The sequence below is a fragment of the Lampris incognitus genome, chromosome 15 (genome assembly GCF_029633865.1).
Source record: "Lampris incognitus isolate fLamInc1 chromosome 15, fLamInc1.hap2, whole genome shotgun sequence".
NCBI lineage: Eukaryota > Metazoa > Chordata > Actinopteri > Lampriformes > Lampridae > Lampris > Lampris incognitus.
The window spans coordinates 2,826,607-2,850,000 of NC_079225.1; the positions used below are offsets into that span (position 1 = coordinate 2,826,607).

Consider the following 23,394-nt stretch of genomic DNA (forward strand, 5'->3'; position numbering starts at 1 on the left):
GTCTGGCTGGCAACCTACAGTTCAATGCAACTGATGGGAGAGAAATCCATGATCCTGGTTCAGTGCCAAAAACAGTTCAGGGTAAAGCCAAAGCTAGCACGATGCTACGACAGACTACCATTGTAAAACATGTACGTTTTTGTTCTTACTGCTAAATTCCCTCTTGGTGTGTTGGGGCAGTGACTCGATCCTGCTGACATCCGCCGTGTTGCAGAACGTGCAGTGGAAGAAGATTGCAACCGACCGTAGAAATGCCTTTAAAGTTTTAAAACTACCACTCAATTCCCGCATGGTAGTCTGCTGTAGCGTCATGCTAACTTTGGTTGAACCGTAGTCCACTTTTTGGAAAGTGGGCTTTTAGCACCTATCAGCAAGTCTTGCATCAAACAGTGAATGAAAAACGCACGTATTATACACACTTTCATAGTTCACTGCCAGCAAATACTGGGAAGGAAGTACCGGAGTATACGAGGGAGATGCTGCAAAAGCAGATTTATTAAAAACTTTGAATGGATCGATCGGGTTCTGGAGGTGTGGTTTCAGCAGTCGTGCAGGGTTGGGGTGGCTTGGGTTGGTGGGGCCCAGTATCTTGTGATATCTTTTCACGGGGTCCAGAAGTCCCGGAGCCGCCCCTGTGTTCATTTCTAGCTCAGTCGTTACGTCATTAAATGACATGTAGTCCGACGTGCCCACTGATGCATCACTGCTGCTGCCGCTCACCGACCTCCACTCCGCAGACCTGCTGGTTGTGGAGAGACAGACAGACAGACACACACACAGACACACAGACAGACACACAGACACACACACAGACACACAGACACACACACAGACAGACAGACAGAGAGACAGACAGAGACAGAGACAGAGAGAGAGCGCGTGACAGAGAGCGAGAGCGAGACATGCTTGTGGTGCAGAGACAGAGAGAGAGAGAGTGAAAGAGAAAGACACACAGACAGACACACAGACAGACAGACAGACAGACAGACAGACAGACAGACAGACAGACAGACAGACAGACAGACAGAGAAGAGATAGAGAGAGAGCGAGAGAGACATGCTTGTTGTGCAGTGAGAGAGTGACAGAGAGAGAGAGACAGACAGACAGACAGACAGAGGCAGAGAGAGGGGGGGCGAGAGAGAGTGACAGAGAGTGACAAGGAGAGAGAGAGAGAGAGAGACAGACAGACAGACAGACAGACAGACAGACAGACAGACAGACAGACAGAGGCAGAGAGAGAGGGGGGGCGAGAGAGAGTGACAGAGAGTGACAAGGAGAGAGAGACAGAGAGAGAGAGAGAGAGAGAGAGAGAGAGAGAGAGAGAGAGAGAGAGAGAGAGAGAGAGAGAGAGAGAGAGTGACAGAGAGGGGGGGTCTCACCCTCCTCTCCTCGTCCCGCCGATCCTGCGTGCACCGTCTTCTCCCTATTCAAACATGGCGAGACACTTTGCTCATCTGCTATCATCATCATCACCATCATCATCACCGCCGTCATCACCACCACCATCACCATCATCATCACCAGTGAAGGCATCGCCGTCCCAGTCCGTTAGTGGTATGAGAAGCTCGCGCGCATTATGACCCGGCGGGATGGACAAGTTGTCGGCGAGCGTATCGGAGATCGCATGGAGTCCGTCGGCGCTGCCGCTGGACGCGGTGGTCAGCAAGTTCCGTCTGCCCACCCTGGTTCGCCTAGCCCACGGTAAGAACCTCGCTTTTCAATGACGTTCACCCCCTTTTAGCTTTAACCCCCCCCCTCCTCGAGCTCGACAAACTTTAGTGCAGTTAAACTTCAAAACAACCGTTTGTTTCCACCTCTTCCCTCCCCCCCCTCCGAACTCATATACATGTTACAATGTTCCGGCCATCTCAACAACCAGTACCTCCGGAACACCTCCACCCGTCCATCCACCCATCCACCCACCCCTGACTAGCAGGGAGATCTGGAATATGTATTTTATTGACGCCGACATCATTCCGCGAGAAACCGGGTTTGCGTCTTTACTGCGGAGCCGCGGCCAAAGTGGTCCCGAGCTGCCTGGAAAGCCACAAAGTGTCTGTTGTGTTGGGAAGTGCCGCTCCGGGCCTTTCATATGCAAATGATGTAATCTGTCGGAGAACGTCCTGAATACTAAGAGCGGGCAGGAAACATGCGCGCGCCCGACTGCCCGCCGCCGCCGCCGGGTTGGAGGCGCGCGCCCTGCCGCCGTCCCGCCGCCACACACCCCCGCCTTGCGCGCGTGTGGGCGCGCGAGAGAGAGACGCGTTCTGAACCGCAGCGTTCACCGCGTTCTCTTTTCCCCCTCAAAGTTGCTTTTATTGGATTTTAAACAAAAAGCAACACGTACACAGACACCTGAAAACAACTGCATGACATATGTCAGATTTACATGATATGAAATGATGGCGGATCATGGTATATAATCTCCCCAATCACCCCCCCAACATGACATATAATGTTATCCTCAATCACCCCCACCCCCACCCCCACCCCACTAGCCCCATCTACAAGCCGGGGTGCGCAATGTCAGAGGGTATTTCGTCCCTGGAGTGAAACAGGAGAGTGCTGAAAGTCGGGTTTAGGATTAGAAAATAGGTAAATCAGTTAATAGAAGACGGTGGGTTTAGAAACTGGTAGACCTTCACAGGTTATATTACTGACCTAAATAAACAAAAACAAAACGCAGAAGAGAAGGGGGCAATAATTCTTCAGTTTGGCTGGAGATTCTTAAAGTGTTCCAGGAAAGGTCCCTACACCTTTTGAAACTTGTCTTTGGGAGTTACAGACTGAGTAGCGGATTAGTTTCGAGGTTTAGACTGGACGTAATATCGTTCAACCACTGAGCGTGGGTGGGCGGGGCAGCATCCTCCCATCTCAGCAACATTGCACGCCTGGCCAACAGGGAAGCGAAGGACAATATGCGGCGTTTGGATGGGGTCAGGTCACATCCTTGCCAGTGGTGCCAAACAGGGCGACCAGAGGGTTAGGCTCTAGTTTAAAATTGAGGGTTAGGGATAAGGTTTGGAAGACATTTTCCAGTATTTTTCAAGTGTAGGACACACCCAGAACATGTGGATAAGGGAAGTCTCATCCCCCCCTATATTTGTCACAGATGGGACTCATATCCGGGTACATACAGGATAGTTTGATTTTGGACACATGGACTCTGTGCACTACCTTAAATTGTAACAGACAATGACGGTCACAGATAGATGTTGAATTAACCAGCCTGAAGACCGAATTCCATATATCGTCCGACAGTGAGAGGCTTAAGTCCTGCTCCCAGGCAGTTTTAATCTTGTCAAGAGGGGCATGACTTATACATGCGAGCTTGTCATATGTTGCGGATATTAAACCTCTACGTGACGGGTGTAGACTAGGGGATGCATCAGCGGTGGTCGTGTCAGGTACCTCAGGGAAATCTTGTATCTGAGAGCGGATAAAATGTCTAATTTGCAGATATCTGAAAAAAATCCTTATTTGGTAGATTAAACTTTCCAGAGAGTTGTTCAAATGACGCAAAGATATTGTCTATCAAAAGATCTTTGTAGCTCTCAATACCCCTTCTGTGCCAGTCCTGAAATGCAGAACCAAGTAAGGAGGGTCGAAAGAGGTGGTTGGATGAAATAGGACTAGAGAGACGAAAAACATGGAAACCAAAATGTTTTCTGAGCTGAGCCCATACTCTCATGGTGGGTCTGGTGACCGGATTATCAATTAATTTATTTGGGGGAAGAGGGAGTGAGAATCGAAGCAGCACTGGGATGGAAAGGTTTTTGCCAAAGTTCCAACTGCCACCCCATGGACAGTCAGCTCAGTTATGAAAGTACGACCACAACCCAATACAGCGTATATTAGCCGCCCAGTAATAGAAGCGGAAATTGGGCAGTGCCAAGCCTCCATTTCTTTTTGATTTTTGAAGATGGACTTTGTTTAGCCGAAGGTGCTTACCCTTCCATAGCATGATATAACTGAATCTAATGAGTCAAAAAAGGATTTAGGAATGAAGGTTGATATACATCCCCACCAGGGATAGGAGTGACCACTGTGTTAGGTACAGTTAGGTACAGTTTCACATGTTTCAACAAGGTAAGGAAATTTTCGTTGAAAAGACACGTATGTTTTCTTGTGACTGTAACGCTGAGGTAAGTAAACTGATTTTCCACAATCCTAAGAGGTAGGTTGGTATACTCTGATGTAGGTGCCTCCCCATTCAGGGAAAAAGTTCACTTTTGTGTAAATTTAGTTTGTATCCTGAGAACTGGCTAAATTGAGTGAGTAATGACAGCATGGGGGGCAGGGATATGTCCGGGATTGATATGAAAACCAAAAGATCGTCCGCATAAAGGGACACACTTTGTGTTCAACTCCCTTCCTCCAAAACCCTGAAATATCTTCGCAACTACTCAATGCAATTGCTAGGGGCTCTATGGATAGACCGAAAAGTAGTGGACTTAGGGGGCACCCTTGGCGTGTTTCCCATTGGAGGCTAAAAGGTCATGACTGTTGAGAGTTGGTGTGAATTGAAGCAGTGGGGCACACATATAGTAATTTTATCCATGTGACAAAACCGGGTCCGAAGTCGATTTTTTGTAAAATTAAAAATGGGTACGCCCACTCCACGCGGTCAAACGCCTTTTCTGCATTTAAAGGACACATTCAGGACTCACATCCGATGGGGAATACAACATATGAAATAGACAGCGTGTATCAAAATAAGCGTGGCGGTTTTTCACAAAGCCGGTTTGATCATTGGATATCATTGATGTTAGGATGTTCTCTAATCTATGGGCCAAAACTTTAGCTAGAATTTTGGCCCCAACATTTAAAAGAGGAGCACTCTGTTGGGTCTTTGCCCTTCTTTGGAATTAGGGTGATACATGCTTCAGAATGATATTGGAAGTTTACCTCGCTTAGACGAATCAGATAGCACTGAGCTTAATTGAGGTGAAAGCAATGGAGCGTGTTGTGGTTTCACCGACCCAAGCTGCCTCGCCGGCACGTTCGAGCCACTCCTCCAGCTCGGACGCGCCGGGAACATCCGAGCGCTCTGAGGAGACGAGCGCTACGCTGCACCAGGTGTTTGCCATCATCCATCAGGCACACCTGCGGCAATCAGGCAGCCCTCTGCAAAAAGTCTTCCAGAACGTCTCTCTGTGCTTCGACGTACTGAACCCGCGGGAAAAGCTCTGATAAGCCTATTGCAGTGATTCCTAGTAACGCTTTTCTCGTGTCTTTTCCCACACTGTTGTTTTGTTTCTCCCAGGGTCTAACTCCTGTGTTTCTGTTTTTCGTCTCGCTGTTTTTCTTTCCCTCAAGACCCTCCCTCCGCGACTTCCACGGCTACCCGCGTCTCCCTCGCTCCTGGTCCCAAGCGACCATCACGTTTCCCCGGACCCCCTCCAGCAATCTCCCTCCGCGTCTCTCTCCCTGGACCCCTCCCTTCAGATTTGACTTCCTGGATCACGGACTCGGACTTCCTCGGACAACCCCTTGCTCAACGAATTTGGATTTTGGTAGCCAGGTGCACGGACATCGTCACAACACTCCGCCAAACATATTTCCATTATTACATGTAAGATTTTGCAAGTTAGACACCAGCTTTCATTACACACATGTAGTATAGCACACATCTCACAAACAGACCCCGCTATCCGCACCATACATTCCCCCCCACCATAAATTCACCTGCTATTATTTTGTGGCAGTTTGTTTATTTTAACCGGCATTAAAATTGCCTTCGGGTTTCTCAGTATTCTGTGTCCCTCTGCCTTTGGGTTTCACTACACTGGTCTCTGGTCTTCATTCGAGACCCACAACAGAACATCGAAGCCAGAATGAGTCAAAGCAAACCCGAGGGGCAGGCGGTTGCTCAGACAGCTATAGCCCCTAAGCCCCAGAACCCTATAGCTCCCGAGGCAGTGGTAAAGGACTATAGCACTCAACTCACTCAACTCCATTCAGAGCTTAGCACTGCCTTCTCCCAGATCACTGGAGAGATCAGCGAGCTCCAGACTAACTCACGTACCTCGGCAAATGCCCTTACATCACTCTTCATGCAGATCGCTGCTCTGACAGTGGCAGTGTCCAATATCAGCGATCATCCTTCTCTGACCCCAGTCTCTGGCCCCGGCCCAGCTTCAGCTCCCAGTCCCTCCGAGCCTCCCTCCGGTCAACCGTTTCATGATTCCCGTGTTGAGCCTAACCTGCCCTGTCCTAAAGCCTTTGGTGGGGAGTTCGAGCAGTGCAGAGGTTTCCTCGGTCAGTGTGAGCTCCTGTTCAAACACCAGCCAGCCAGGTATAGGGCAGGGGAGGCTAAGGTAGCCCTGCTGATATCCCTGTCAACTAGCAGAGCCCTGAGTTGGGCTATGGCGGCGGTTGGCCATCACGAACCATTCTCCACCGACTATGATACCTTCCACCGCGAATTCCCTTTAGTGTTCGATCACCCAGCGGAGGGGGAAGATGCAGCTAGCCGCCTCCATTCTATCCAGCAGGGAGCTAGGTCAGTGGCAGACTACACCCTGAAGGTTAGGATACTGGCGGCTAACAGTGGGTGGGGTGACACAGCACTTAAGAGTGCATACAGGAGGGGGCTCAGCAATTCCATCAAGGATCTCATTGTTAGAGACCGGCCCTCATCCTTAAACGAGCTCGTCAACCTCGCTCTCCAGATGGACGAACGGTTGCGGAAGCGGCGTCTGGAGCGCACTCAACGCGTCAGAGCATCCCATAGACCTACCCCCGCCTGTACTACCAGCGGGTCCCCTGTTCCAGCGTCTCGCAGCCACTCTCCGCCCTCTCAGTACTCCATGCAACCCCCGGCATCATCTGTATCCAGGTCGGAGAAGGAGCCCATGCAGTTGGGTCAGTCACGGCTTCCACTGGAGGAGCGGGAGAAGAGGATGCGTGACCGACTCTGCCTCTACTGTGAGAAGCCGGGCCACTACATCCGAGCTTGCCCAAAAAGACCAGGCTCACTAGTGAGGGGTGTCCTAGTGAACTTGACCACCCTGCCCCAGTCCAAAGAAGAGCACAATCGGTTGTTTCCTGCCACTCTCTCCTGGGAAAAGGAATCACTTTCTATCAGTGCACTGTTAGATTTGGGGGCGGACGAGTGTTTGATTGACATCTTGCTGGCCCGGCAAGCCAGCATTCCACTCGCCCCCCTTGACACTCCCTTCACAGCCCAAGCCTTAGACGGTCGTTCGCTCGGTAGGATTATGCATAGCACTGTTTCTCTCACGCTCACTCTTTTGGATAATCACGTACAGACTACACATTTTTTGGTCTTGTACGCCCCTACAGCGCCCCTAGTGTTAGGTAGACCATGGTTGGAGAGGCACGATCCCCACATCTCATGGTCCACTGGGCACATATTGCGTTGGAGCATTGCGTGTCATGCCAACTGCCTTCGCTCCGCGCTCTCTCCATCTAGTGGCCCCAGTCCCGTGCTCTCTCCCCCGAATCTCACCTGTGTACCCTCTGTTTATCATGATTTAGCTCCCATGTTTAGCGAAGACAATGCACTTTCACTTCCCCCTCACTGTCCCTATGATTGCGCCATAGACCTCCTACTGACCTACCACCGGTCAGTAGTATAACCTCTAGGTCCCGGAGAAGGAGTCTATGTGCAATTACATCAAAGAGTCCCTGGCCTCAGGAATCATAAGGCCCTTGTCATTCCCGGTTGCAACGGGCTTCTTTTTTGTGGTGAAGAAGGATGGCAGCCTGAGGCCCTGTATAGATTATCATCAGTTAAATGACATCACTGTCAAAAATAAGTATCCACTTCCCCTTATGAGTTCCACTTACGAGCCACTCACTTACGCCAGGGTGTTGACTAAATTAGACCTACGCAGTACATACCATTTGGTGCTGATTTGGGAGGGTGACGAATGGAAGACGGCCTTCAACACGCACGTTGGGCATTTCGAGTACCGTGTCATGCCTTTTGGCCTCACCAACGCCCCGGCCGTCTTCCAAGCTCTGGTCAACGACATGCTGCAGGACATACTTAACACGTTTGTGGAGGTGTACCTGGACGATATCCTCGTGTTCTTCAGAACAGAGGAGGAACACCACCAGCACGTCCGCTTGGTCCTCCAATGGCTACTGGAGAACAGGCTGTTCGTGACTGCCGAGAAGTGCGTGTTCCAGGCCGCCTCCGTGGAATTTCTCGGCCACATCGTGGAGAAGGGGCACACCCGCACCGACCCCAGGAAGATCAGAGCGGTGGAGGAGTGGGCGCGTCCTACGGACAGGACGCAACTCCGGCGCTTCCTAGGGATCGCCCTTTTTTAGCAGTGCTTCGTCAGGGTGTTCAGCTGAATGGCCGCCCCCCTGACTACACTAACCTCCACCCTCCGCCCCTTCTCCTCGACCCCTTCTCACTCACCCAGACTGTCTAAGCAGTTCATTGTGGAGGTGGACGCGTCGGACATGGGCATCGGAGCCGTCCTCTCTCAGCAGTCGGAGGAGGACTAGAGAGTCCACCCATGCGCCTTCCTATCCCGGCGTTTCAACTGAGCGGAGACGAATTATGACATCGGCAACATGGAGTAGCTGGCGGTCCATGCCACCCTGGACTAGTGGAGACACTGGTTGGAGGGAGCGAAGCAGCCGTTTATTGTGTGGTCAGACCACAAGAATCTGTCCTACGTGCAGGCCACAGAGTGGTCCCGGCGCGGCGCGAACCGGCGGAGAGTGCCAGCCCCAGCCTATCGTCCTGGTTAGAGGGTGTGGCTACTGGCCCGGGACCTGTCCCTCCCGACTCTCTCCCGGAAGCTGGCCCCTCGCTACGTCAGTCCCTAGACCACTGACCGCATCATCAACCCCTCCCCGGTATATCTCCTTCTCCCTGCCTCACTCAAGATCCATCCTGTGTTTCATGTCTCTCACCTCAAACCGGTAGCCTCCAGCCCCCTGTCTCCCCCTGTCCAAGCTCCTCCACCTCTTAGAGTTCTCGATGGTGGCGATTTGGTCTGGGACGTCAACCGACTGCTCGCCGTTCGCCACCAGTGCCGGGGTTACCAATGGACTGGGTTGGTTACGGGCCTGTGGACCGCAGCTGGGTGCCCTGATCCTACCTAGCCGTCCCCGCACTCCTCGAGGAGTTCTATCAGTCCCACACCGACGCCGTCGGACGGTTGTCCGGTGTCTCCCATAGGAGGGGGGGGGACACACGTTCAAGCCACTCCTCCAGCTCGGACGCGCCAGGAACATCCCAGCGCTCTGTTCGCACTCTGAGGAGACGAGCGCTGCGCTGCACCAGATGTTTGCCATCATCCATCAGGCACATCTGCGGCAATCAGGCAGCCCTCTGCAAGAAGTCTTCCAGAACGCCTCTCTGTGCTTTGACGTACTGAACCCGCGGTAAAAGCTCTGACAAGCCTATTGCAGTGATTCCTAGTAACGCTTTTCCCGTGTCTTTTCCCACGCTGTTGTTTTGTTTCTCCCAGAGTCTAACTCCTGTGTTCCTATTTTTCGTCTCGCTGTTTTGTTTCCCTCAAGACCCTCCCTACGCGACTTCCATGGCTACCCGCGTCTCCCTCGCTCCTGGTCCCCAGCGACCATCACGTTTCCCCGGACCCCCTCCAGTGATCTCCCTCCGCGTCTCCCTCCCTGGACCCCTCCCTTCAGATTTGACTTCCTGGATCACGGACTCGGACTTCCTCGGACAACCCCTTGCTCAACGGAATTGGATTTCGGTAGCCAGGCGCACGCATATCGTCACAACACCCCGCCAAACATATTTCCATTATTATACGTAAGATTTTTGCAAGTTAGACAGCAGCTTTCATTACACACACGTAGTATAGCACACATCTCACAAACAGACCCCGCTATCCGCACCATACATTCCCCCCCCCACCTTAGATTCCCCCTGTTATTATTTTGTGGCAGTTTGTTTTTTTTATCCTGAATTAAAATTGCCCTCGGGTTTCTCAGTACTGTGTCCGTCTGCCTTTGGGTTTCGCTACACTGGTCTCTGGTCTTCATTCGAGACCCGTAACAGAAGAGAATGTTTTAAAAATTCACGGGGAACCCATCAGGTCCCGAGGGGTTTTCCTGACTGCAGCGATTTCCTCTTGTGATATAGGCTCCTCTAGTCTTGATTTGTTGCCGGGAGAAAGTGTAGGGATATTTAAACAATTTAAGAAATTGTCCACCAAGGTGTCATCATTTGGGAATTCAAGCGGTATAAAATCGGGAATAATAATTCCTGAATGTGTCATTTATCTTGGAGTGATCCGAGGTGATGTTGCCATCAGCCGTTTGAATTTTTGTAATGAGCTGTTTTGCTTTAAGTCCTCTCAGCTGATTGGCTAATAGCTTACGAGATTTGTCACCGTGGGTATAAAATAATCTCTTGCTCTTCAAAAGTTGCCGTTCAGTTGGATGTGTCGAAAGGAGGTCTAACTTAGTTCGGAGTTCCACTCGCTTTTTACAAAGTTCTGGGTTTTTAACTGGAGCATATTGCTGGTCTGCGTCTTTAATTTGATCGGCTAGTTCTAATCGCTCTTCGTGGGTTATCTTTTTCATATTCACAGTGAAAGAAATTATTTGCCCCCTTAGGTAATAATAATAATAATAATAATAATAAATTAAACTTATGTAGCGCTTTTCTAACACTCAACGTGGCTTTTCAATAAACGGGGTGAAACAAGACAACAGATGAACATAACACAGACATACAGGGGTGGATGGGAAGGGGGGCAGACATACAGTGGTGGATGGGAAGGGGGGGGCAAACATACAGGGATGGATGGGAAGGGGGGCTACGAGAGGGAAAAGCGGCAGCCACACACGACGCCAGCAGTACTCTCTGAAAAAACTCAGAGGAAAGGCTTACCTATTCAAAAAGAGGTAAGCCTTCAAAGCATCCCAAACAATCAGGCTGGACGTTTCAGGTAAGGTATTTGTATGAAAAAAGAAGGTTATCTGCTCCTCCATAAATTTCATAAAATCGTTATTTGACAGTAGGGTCAAATGAAATCGCCAATGTCTTTTTATTTCAGGAAGACCAGGGAGAGTCCCAGATAGTATTTCAGGAAGGCCAGGGAGAGTCCCAGATAGTATTTCAGGAAGGCCAGGGAGAGTCCCAGGTAGTATTTCAGGAAGACCTGGGAGAGTCACAGATAGTATTTCAGGAAGACCAGGGAAAGTCACAGATAGTATTTCAGGAAGGCCAGGGAGAGTCCCAGATAGTATTTCAGGAAGGCCAGGGAGAGTCCCAGATAGTATTTCAGGAAGGCCAGGGAGAGTCCCAGATAGTATTTCAGGAAGACCTGGGAGAGTCACAGATAGTATTTCAGGAAGACCAGGGAGAGTCCCAGATAGTATTTCAGGAAGACCAGGGAGAGTCACAGAGAGTATTTCAGGAAGACCAGGGAGAGTCACAGATAGTATTCCAGGAAGACCAGGGAGAGTCCCAGATGGTATTTCAGGAAGACCAGGGAGAGTCCCAGAGAGTATATCAGGAAGACCAGGGAGAGTCCCAGATGGTATTTCAGGAAGACCAGGGAGAGTCACAGGGAGTATTTCAGGAAGACCAGGGAGAGTCAGAGATAGTATTTCAGGAAGACCAGGAAGAGTCCCAGATAGTATTTCAGGAAGACCAGGGAGAGTCACAGATAGTATTTCAGGAAGACCAGGGAGAGTCACAGATAGTATTTCAGGAAGACCAGGGAGAGTCACAGAGAGTATTTCAGGAAGACCAGGGAGAGTCACAGAGAGTATTTCAGGAAGACCTGGGAGAGTCACAGAGAGTATTTCAGGAAGACCAGGGAGAGTCACAGATAGTATTTCAGGAAGACCAGGGAGAGTCCCAGATGGTATTTCAGGAAGACCAGGGAGAGATACAGAGAGTATATCAGGAAGACCAGGGAGAGTCCCAGATAGTATTTTGGGAAGACCAGGGAGAGTATTTCAGGAAGACCAGGGAGAGTCAGAGATAGTATTTCAGGGAGACCAGGAAGAGTCCCAGATAGTATTTCAGGAAGACCAGGGAGAGTCACAGAGAGTATTTCAGGAAGACCAGGAAGAGTCACAGATAGTATTTCAGGAAGACCAGGGAGAGTATTTCAGGAAGGCCAGGGAGAGTCAGAGATAGTATTTCAGGAAGACCAGGGAGAGTCAGAGATAGTATTTCAGGAAGACCAGGAAGAGTCCCAGATAGTATTTCAGGAAGACCAGGGAGAGTCCCAGATAGTATTTCAGGAAGACCAGGGAGAGTATTTCAGGAAGACCAGGGAGAGTCAGAGATACAGCAGGGGCGTGGTCTGATATGACTGTGCTCTGATAATCACAGGAGCGAGCCGATGGGATCAGTTGGCTATCGATGAGAAAATAAGCAGTCCTAGAGAAGGGACGCTGAACATGTGAGAAGAAAGAGTACTTTCTCCTGTTTGGATGGAGAAAGCGCCACCCATCAGAGACACCGTAGATGGATAAAAAGGGTTGAATAAGTGAAGCAGACTTATGCATTATACCAGGGCTGGTGGAAGACCGATCCGGCACAGGATTCAACCAGCAGTTGAAATCCCACCGAGTATGAGAGAGTATGAAGTCAGATCCGGTAAAGAAGAAGAGGAAAAAACTCCACATCGTCTGTGTTGGGGGCATGCACATTGGCCACCACTACCACTGTATTGTATAACTTCCCTGAGACAATGATATAACGACCATTTGTGCCTGACACTACGTTGTGATGCTCAAAGGGAAAATTCTGGTTCATAAGAACCGAGACCCCCCCTGGCTTTGGCCTGGAAAGTGGAGGGAAAGTGCTGCCCTGCTCACCGTGACATGAGGCGAGAGTTATCAGAGCCACGAACGTGTGTTTCCTTTAAGAAGGCAATTGCTATTTTAAACTGTTTAATGTGTGCAAACACGTTCCTTCTTTTAACAGGGTGGTTTAAACCCTCGACGCTCCAGCTCAAAAAATTCACAACACTGCCCAGTTTCCTTGGCTGAGCGCATAGGGTAGCAAGCACACATGATATCAACACTCCAGGTCTCAGAATGAGGATGGAACGCAGATACAGGACACAGATAAACCATACATGACCAGGGCTATAGGCTCCTAAAACAACACCGGCATTGAAAGATCCACCCCCACCTTCCCATCCCCCAACAACAAATACCCAGAGAACCCTAAACCCCGTCGCCAGCCTCTCCCCAAACGAGAGGCTGCACCCCTCCTCAGCCACTCTCCCATCAACATGTCGAGCTTGTCTCTGCCCAATTGAGAGACTGCATCCCACCCCCAAAAAGAATTGCACCGCAAAGTAAAGGTTATAGACCACAAGGAGAGAACGAAGACCTCCTTCCTAATCTCCCTAGGAAAAAAAAGACTTCCCCGCTGAAAAAACGAATCACTTTGAAAAGTAACCCGCCTCCCCCCACTCTAGCTGAAAAGGTGCAAGTTAAATGTTCTAATCCCCCCGACCCGACCGGAAGAAGAAAAGGGAAACAGATATAATAATATTGTGATAATATTAATAATGATGTTTTACTTCAAAAACGAAACTAAAAGAAAATAAAACTAAACAGGAATTGTATGCAAAGATGACAACGAAGTAGGATGAATTTGAAACTAATATGGTGTTGTAGTGACCCACTTTGAGGTTAGATATCCACCATGCGGAAGAGACGGTCCCGTTAAGACAGTGGGTTCAGGGGTCAGCAGGGGGGATTGTGGGTAGACTTAGGGGCGTGGTTTTGGGTATATAAATCTGTCGACTAGAAGTTTGTTTAGTGGAATAAATGGCCCCACAGTTGTATGGTCGTTTACATCCTCCACATTGGTGACCCCGACGTGATGGATGACCAGGGAACAACCTCCGGCCACCTGGTGGTCCTGTCCACCATGGTGAGGAGGTGAGTGAAACCACGAGAAGAGGGAAGAGGTCCCACTAGGTCCACACTGACATGGTCGAAACACCTCCCGGGCACCAGGAACGGCGCCAGGGGTGCCTTGGTGTGGCGGTGAACCTTGGAGTGCTGCCACGCCACAAAGGTACCTGCCCAGTACTTGACGTCCTCCCTGAGGCCATGCCACACGAACTTGGTCCCCACCAACTTCGTTGACACCTTCACGCCTGGGTGTGAAAGGCCATGCATGGCGTCGAAAACCCGCCAGCCAGTGGGTACCATGGGCCGGGGCTGGCCCGTGGAGATGTCACTGAGAAGCGTCCGCAGTCGCGGAAAGCCTGGGGGTGAAGCTGCACCGCACCACGGCGTACAACCCCCCACGGCGGCGTACAACCCCCCACCACGGCGTACAACCCCCCACCACGGCGTACAACCCCCCACCACGGCGTACAACCCCCCACCACGGCGTACAACCCCCCACGGCGTACAACCCCCCACGGCGTACAACCCACCACCACGGCGTACAACCCCCCACCACGGCGTACAACCCCCCACCACGGTGTACAACCCCCCACGGCGTACAACCCCCCACCACGGCGTACAACCCCCCACCACGGCGTACAACCCCCCACGGCGTACAACCCACCACCACGGCGTACAACCCCCCACCACGGCGTACAACCCCCCACCACGGTGTACAACCCCCCACCACGGCGTACAACCCCCCACCACGGCGTACAACCCCCCACGGCGTACAACCCACCACCACGGCGTACAACCCACCACCACGGCGTACAACCCACCACCACGGCGTACAACCCCCCACCACGGCGTACAACCCCCCACGGCGTACAACCCACCACCACGGCGTACAACCCACCACCACGGCGTACAACCCCCCACCACGGCGTACAACCCCCCACGGCGTACAACCCACCACCACGGCGTACAACCCCCCACCACGGCGTACAACCCCCCACCACGGCGTACAACCCCCCACGGCGTACAACCCCCCACGGCGTACAACCCCCCACCACGGCGTACAACCCCCCACCACGGCGTACAACCCCCCACCACGGCGTACAACCCCCCACGGCGTACAACCCACCACCACGGCGTACAAGCCACCACGGCGTACAACCCCCCACGGCGTACAACCCCCCACCACGGTGTACAACCCCCCACCACGGCGTACAACCCCCCACGGCGTACAACCCCCCACCACGGCGTACAACCCCCCACGACGTACAACCCCCCACCACGGCGTACAACCCACCACCACGGCGTACAACCCCCCACCACGGCGTACAACCCCCCACCACGGCGTACAACCCACCACCACGGCGTACAACCCACCACCACGGCGTACAAGCCACCACGGCGTACAACCCCCCACCACGGCGTACAACCCCCCACCACGGCGTACAACCCCCCACCACGGTGTACAACCCCCCACGGCGTACAACCCCCCACGGCGGCGTACAACCCACCACGGCGTACAACCCCCCACGGCGTACAACCCACCACGGCGTACAACCCACCACGGCGTACAACCCCCCACCACGGCGTACAACCCACCACGGCGTACAACCCACCACGGCGTACAACCCCCCACCACGGCGTACAACCCACCACGGCGTACAACCCCCCACGGCGTACAACCCCCCACGGCGTACAACCCCCCACGGCGGCGTACAACCCACCACGGCGTACAACCCCCCACGGCGTACAACCCACCACGGCGTACAACCCACCACGGCGTACAACCCCCCACCACGGCGTACAACCCACCACGGCGTACAACCCCCCACGGCGTACAACCCACCACGGCGTACAACCCACCACGGCGTACAACCCACCACGGCGTACAACCCCCCACGGCGTACAACCCCCCACGGCGTACAACCCACCACGGCGTACAACCCCCCACCACGGCGTACAACCCACCACCACGGCGTACAACCCACCACGGCGTACAACCCCCCACGGCGTACAACCCACCACGGCGTACAACCCCCCACCACGGCGTACAACCCACCACGGCGTACAACCCCCCACGGCGTACAACCCCCCACGGCGTACAACCCCCCACCACGGCGTACAACCCACCACGGCGTACAACCCCCCACCACGGCGTACAACCCACCACCACGGCGTACAACCCACCACGGCGTACAACCCCCCACGGCGTACAACCCCCCACGGCGTACAACCCCCCACCACGGCGTACAACCCACCACCACGGCGTACAACCCACCACGGCGTACAACCCCCCACGGCGTACAACCCCCCACGGCGTACAACCCACCACCACGGCGTACAACCCACCACGGCGTACAACCCCCCACCACGGTGTACAACCCCCCACGGCGTACAACCCCCCACGGCGTACAACCCCCCACCACGGCGTACAACCCACCACCACGGCGTACAACCCACCACGGCGTACAACCCCCCACCACGGCGTACAACCCCCCACCACGGCGTACAACCCCCCACCACGGCGTACAACCCACCACGGCGGTGTGCAACCCCCCATGGCGGCGTACAACCCACAGGGCAACGGTTTATGTGAGCGGTTTCATGGTTCGGTAAAGGCTGCTCTTCGGGTCAGCCTCACAGACAGCAGCTGGGTCGACCGGCTCCCATCGGCCATGCTTGGCCTGCGGACTGCCCCCAAGGAAGACCTCCAGTCCTCGTCGGCCGAGCTGCGGGTCCCGGGGGAATTTCTCCCGTACCCTGGTCTGCTGCCCGCCAACGGGCTGTGTTCCAGGACGGCGCCGGCATTTTCACTCCCGGTCCCAACTTCGCGGCACGGCCTCCCTCAGTCTTACGTCGTCATCCGGCGTGACGCCCACCGTACCCCCCTGCGGCCCCGCCCCCCCCTACGACGGCCCCTCTGCGTACTGGCGGCGGGGGCTAAGAACGTTATGGTGGACGTGGGCGGTAAGCCGGCTCATCCGGACTTGGACAGGCCGGTTCAATTGACCCAGCCCCCTCGGCGTGGACCCCCCCCCTGCCCCTACACCCGTCAAGAGGAGCCGTTTTGGGGGGGGGGGGGTGGGGGTGAAACAAAATTTGAAAAAAAAAAGAGAAATAGAAAATAGAAAAAAAAGGTGAGATATCCACCATGCGGAAGAGACGGTCCCGTTAAGACAGTGGGTTCAGGGGTCAGCAGGGGGGATTGTGGGTAGACTTAGGGGCGTGGTTTTGGGTATGTAAATCTGTCGACTAGAAGTTTGTTTGGTGGTCAAAAGGAGAAGCGGGCTCGTCTCCTTTCTCACATCCTCCACCGTGTGACGTCATTAACACATACGCTTACGATACAACAGCGAACCGAAAGGCTACATAAACCAAGGCGTGGTAAGTAAATCAGAAGAGGGGACAAGACCTGTGCACGCTAGCGGTGCTGGCCCGCCCGCCACCCGCCGCCCGGCATCAGGGTGTGCAGCAGCAGTGAAATAGCAGAAATCAAACGCTCCCCTCCAAGGACGCACTGGCATCTTCGGGGTGTGTAACAGACTTGTGGACGCAGTTAAGCTTGAGAGATATAGCGCTGCACCCGGAAGCCAAGGCCTCTCTTGTTCAGCGCAGACTGGGTTGAAGGCTCTCCGGGGTGGGGGGGGGGGGGTGAGCAGCGATGCGGAGGGGCGGGCCCGGTCCTCATACTGGGGATTCCCTTTACGTCTGGCTGCGGACAATATTGTAACGTGCACGGATAAGTAGACACGTGACCCTCGGCTAACGGGTCGGACCCTTCAGTCGACTGGTTAACGTTGTCGCCTGGGGTGCAGGAGACACGGGTTCGCGTCCCGGCTGTGGCGGTTCCCGGGCTGCCCCCCCCCCTAATTCGCTACAATATCATGGCGACCATCAGCGGGGGCACCGGGTCCTCTGTGCGCGCGATCAATTGTGATGCTTGTGACTGGCAACTCCGGCACTTCGGGGATAAACTCGTCAAAGAATTTAAGGGCCCACTTCCCTCAACTGACTCCTTGAGGTTTAAGATCCTGATCTAGTCCCGCCTGGAGCGCCCCTCCAAGACTGTAGGCTTTGCCGACAGCTGTGCGTTCATTTTCTCCAACGCGGCACACTTCCCGCGCAGCGGGGCCGGTCCATCCTCCAAGGCGGAGATACGTGCCTCCGATTCAGCCTGGCGGGCAGTGGGAGGGGCAGTGGCAGGGCAGTGGGAGGGCAGTGGGAGGGGCAGTGGCGGGGCAGTGGGAGTGGCAGAGCAGTGGGAGGGCAGTGGCGGAGCAGTGGCAGGGGAGTGGCAGAGCAGTGGCAGGGGCAGGGGCAGGGGCAGTGGGAGGGCAGTGGCAGGGCAGTGGGAGAGCAGTGAGAGAGCAGTGGGAGGGGCAGTGGGAAGGCAGTGGCAGGGCAGTGGCGGGGCAGTGGGAGTGGCAGAGCAGTGGGAGTGGCAGTGGCGGAGCAGTGGCAGGGGAGTGGCAGAGCAGTGGCAGGGGCAGGGGCAGTGGCAGGGCAGTGGGAGGGGCAGTGGGAAGGCAGTGGCAGGGCAGTGGGAGGGCAGTGGCAGGGCAGTGGGAGGGCCGGGAGCCGCCGCCGCCACGCCGTCAACGCGTCTGACCACGCCGTCGCTGTGTGCTTCCAGTCTCCTCTCACACGTGGTGAAAACCCCACTGAACATCTCCGGAGGTCGCTGGCCCTCCTCCTCCGCCACAGCGTGGGCGATGCCTCCGCAGGTAGCATGGCGCTAACGTTAGCTAGGGGCCCATGCTAGCGCCCCTTGAGGGAGCAGCGCCCCCTGCTGTTCCGCGGGCTCGGTCCGTTCTGCTATGTTTTGGTGCGCTAATAGAGCGCGTCTGAGATGCCCCTTAAAGGCGAGGGGAGGTGCGGTGGGGGACAGAAATGTCAGGCGGGGGGAGACGAAGATCACAGCGACGCCATTACCGGAAGTCACGTTCACTACCTTCTAATTTTATTTTAACGATCTGTATTTACAGTTTTATCTACGTTTTACTGCGGAAGGCAGAGAGAGAGAGAGAAAGAGAGAAAGAGGGGGGGGGAGACGGGAGAGAGTGTGAAAGAAAGAGGACAGGATGTGTGTGTGTGTGTGTGTGCGTGTGTGTTTGTGTGTTTGTGTGTATGCGTGTGTGTGTGTTTGTTTGTGTATGTGTGTGTGTGTGTGTGCGTGTGTTTGTGTGTCTGTGTGTGTGCGTGTGTTTGTGTGTCTGTGTGTATGCGTGTGTGTGTTTGCGTGCGTGTGTGTGTTTGTGTGTCTGTGTGTGCGTGTGTTTGTGTACGTGTGTTTGTGTTTGTGTGTCTGTGTGCGTGCGTGCGCGTGTGCGCGTGCGTGTGTTTGTGTGTCTTTGTGTGTGCGTGTGTGTTTGTGAGTGTGTTTGTGTGTGTGTGCGCGCGCGTGTGTGCGTGTGTGTGTTTGTGTGTCTGTCTGTGTGCGTGTTTGTGTGTGTTTGTGTGTTTGCGCTTGTGTTTGTTTGTGTGTGTGTGTGTGCGTGTGTGTGTGTTTGTTTGTGAGTGTGCGTGTGTTTGTGTATGTGTGTTTGTGTGTGTGTGTGTGTGTGTGCATCTTATGAGATGGCATGCAGCCATGTATTATGGGTTTGTGAGTTCATCAGTCAAAGCGTATAGTACTGTAGTGGACTGAAACATGTCCACCAGTACTCATCAGTACTGTAGTGGACTGAAGCATGTCCACCAGTACTGATGAGTACTGTAGTGGACTGAAGCATGTCCACCAGTACAGATGAGTACTGTAGTGGACTGAAGCATGTCCACCAGTACAGATGAGTACTGTAGTGGACTGACGCATGTCCACCAGTAAAGATGAGTACTGTAGTGGACTGACGCATGTCCACCAGTAAAGATGAGTACTGTAGTGGACTGACGCATGTCCACCAGTACTGATGAGTACTGTAGTGGACTGACGCATGTCCACCAGTAAAGATGAGTACTGTAGTGGACTGACGCATGTCCACCAGTAAAGATGAGTACTGTAGTGGACTGACGCATGTCCACCAGTACTGATGAGTACTGTAGTGGACTGAAGCATGTCCACCAGTACTGATGAGTACTGTAGTGGACTGACGCATGTCCACCAGTACTGATGAGTACTGTAGTGGACTGACGCATGTCCACCAGTAAAGATGAGTACTGTAGTGGACTGACGCATGTCCACCAGTACTGATGAGTACTGTAGTGGACTGAAGCACTGAAGGCTTCATAGTGCATTATACTGATGGAGAAACCAGTGTTGTCCTGCTTATAGTCTCTCCCCTAGTGCCTTACATCGACCAGCATGCATTGCACCTAAGCTTCTGTTTCGTCGAACATAACATACTCTGTGCTCGTGTTGTGTGACGTCATTTCCTCCATCACAAACGTAGCTTGGCTGAGAGAATCAGGATGTGTTGTTACAACAGAGTAGACTAGAGTATTGACACCCTGCCAGAATGTGTTTCAGTGCCTGTAGAGATGCAGAAATGACCCGGAAGTGCAGGTGTTGTCATGTGCCATGCCTTTTAAGGTTTTGATAATAACATTAACAGGTTTTATATGATAATAACATTAACAGACTTTATATGATAATAACATTAACAGACTTTATATGATAATAACATTAACAGACTTTATGTGATAATAATATCAACAGATTTTATATGATAATAACATTAACAGATTTTATATGATAACATTAACAGACTTTATATGATAATAATGTCAACAGATTTTATATGATAATAACATTAACATACTTTATATGATAATAACATTAACAGGTTTTATATGATAACATTAACAGACTTTATATGATAATAATATCAACAGGTTTTATATGATAATAACATTAACAGACTTTATATGATAATAACATTAACAGGTTTTATATGATAACATTAACAGACTTTATATGATAATAACATTAACATGTTTTATATGATAATAACATTAACAGACTTTATATGATAATAATATCAACAGATTTTATATGATAATAACATTAACAGACTTTATATTATAATAACAACAGACTTTATATTATAATAATATCAACAGACTTTATATTATAATAATATCAACAGATTTTATGTGATAATAATGTCAACAGATTTTATATGATAACATTAACAGATTTTATATGATAATAATATCAATGGACTTTATATGATAATATCAATAGACTTCATATGCTAATAACATTGACAGATTTTATATGATAATAATAACAATATATTTTATATGATAATAATATCAATAGATTTTATATGATAATAATATCAACAGACTTTATATGATAATAACATCAACAGATTTTATATGATAATAATATCAACAGACTTTATATGATAATAATATCAACAGACTTTATATGATAATAATATCAACAGACTTTATATGATAATAATATCAACAGACTTCATTAAAAGTGAAAGTGAATGTATGTAAGTAAAAAGTTAACTAACTTGCTCCTTAAAAATTCAGACGATGTCTTTGTGTGTGCGTCTGTACGTGTGTGTGTGTGTGTGTGTGTGTGTGTGTGTGTGTGTGTGTGTGTGTGTGTGTCTTCCAGCGGAGTGTGTTGAGGGCCTGTCAGAGGACGACGTGGTGCTGTTACACTCCTGCCGCCAGTGGACCACGGTGACGGCCCACAGCTTAGAGGAGGGACATTACGTCATAGGTCCCAAGATAGACATCCCTCTGCAGTACCAGGGTGAGCACACACAACCCTCCGGGGGGGGGGGACACATGGGAGGTGGTGAGGTGAGTCCCCCCTCCCCTTCACTGTGAAGCGCTTTGACTGCCCAGATAAAGCTCTATACAAATGTACGTCATTATTATCATTATTAATTATTGTCATTATTACAAACATACACACCCGCATGCACGTAGTCACGTGCAGACTTGTGCATTGGTACAAACGTGTGCAGACACATCACACAAGCCCACGTGTGCTCATGCAGAAATACTCTTTTTTGGGATAAGTTCACACCAAAATCCCTGAGCAGTGGAAGGTGTCATTCAACCTCCAACCCCCACCTCCGTCCCTCCACCCCCACCTCTTCCCCGTGGCACCTCCCATTTCCAGTTAATCCTTCAGTCGGGGAGTCTATCTGTAGGCCTCCCTGGCCACCCATCCACTTTGTCACGCACACACACACACACACACACACACACACACACACACACACACACACACACACACACACACACACACACACTACCAGCCATGTCGACTTACAGCCACTCTGATGGACACAGGGAGGAGTTTACGCGACTCAGTCATTGGCTGGTGTTGTTGTGTAGGAGTGTGGTCAGCATTACCTCACCAAGGTCCTCCTCCACACCCCCACTGTTCCCACTGTCCCTCCAGCTGCATCAGTCCCTGTGTAACTGGATCCTAATGCCTCCTCTTCACCGCTTCCTCCTTGATGGAACACTGATGTCACCTCACGCCTGCCGCCTGGCTGGCTGCCCGCCAGGAGAACGTCAGGACTGGGGGGGTGTAAGCGTGATGACGTCACATGATGTGTCAACATTCACCTTTTAGACGTTTTCAGCTGATGCTCTTAACCAAGAGCAACTCACACACATGTTGTAGAGACGAGGCGGGGGAAGAAACATGAACCGGGCTGTTTCCTGGCCAGACAGGAGATGTGGTGGTACAATAGGAGGAGATGTGGAGGTACAACAGGAGGAGATGTGGTGGTACAACAGGAGGAGATGTGGTGGTACAACAGGAGGAGATGTGGTGGTACAACAGAAGGAGATGCGGTGGTACAACAGGAGGAGATGTGGTGGTACAACAGAAGGAGATGTGGCGCTACAACAGGAGGAGATGTGGTGGTACAGCAGGAGGAGATGTGGTGGTACAACAGGAGGAGATGTGGTGGTAAAACAGGAGGAGATGTGGTGGTACAACAGGAGGAGATGCGGTGGTACAACAGGAGGAGATGTGGTGGTACAACAGGAGGAGATGCGGTGGTACAACAGGAGGAGATGTAGTGCTACAATAGGAGGAGATGTGGTGGTACAACAGGAGGAGATGCGGTGGTACAACAGGAGGAGATGTGGTGCTACAACAGGAGGAGATGTGGTGCTACAACAGGAGCTGATGTGGTAGTACAACAGGAGGAGATGTGGTGGTAGAACAGGAGGAGATGTGGTGGTACAGCATGAGGAGATGTGGTGGTACAGCATGAGGAGATGTGGTGGTACAGCAGGAGGAGATGTGGTGGTACAGCATGAGGAGATGTGGTGGTACAGCAGGAGGAGATGTGGTGGTGCAGCGGGAGGAGATGTGGTGGTACAACAGGAGGAGATGTGGTGGTACAACAGGAGGAGATGCGGTGGTACAACAGGAGGAGATGTGATGGTACAACAGGAGGAGATGCGGTGGTACAGCAGGAGGAGATGCGGTGGTACAACAGGAGCTGATGTGGTGGTACAACAGGAGGAGATGTGGTGGTACAATAGGAGGAGATGTGGAGGTACAATAGGAGGAGATGTGGTGGTATAACAGGAGGAGATGTGGTGGTACAA

At 52.0% G+C, this 23,394-nt stretch overlaps 1 protein-coding gene across 1 annotated transcript in view; it reads left to right on the forward strand.

Moving 5' to 3' along the window:
* The first annotated feature begins 1,589 nt into the window (after window positions 1–1,589).
* The window catches only part of gareml (GRB2 associated, regulator of MAPK1-like), a 52,046-nt gene continuing 30,241 nt past the window's right edge, over window positions 1,590–23,394 (forward strand). Inside the window, exons 1-2 of the mRNA XM_056295036.1 lie at window positions 1,590–1,701; window positions 21,425–21,565. Of these exons, the coding sequence (XP_056151011.1) occupies window positions 1,590–1,701; window positions 21,425–21,565 (253 nt within the window). The remainder of the gene's footprint in view (window positions 1,702–21,424; window positions 21,566–23,394) is intronic.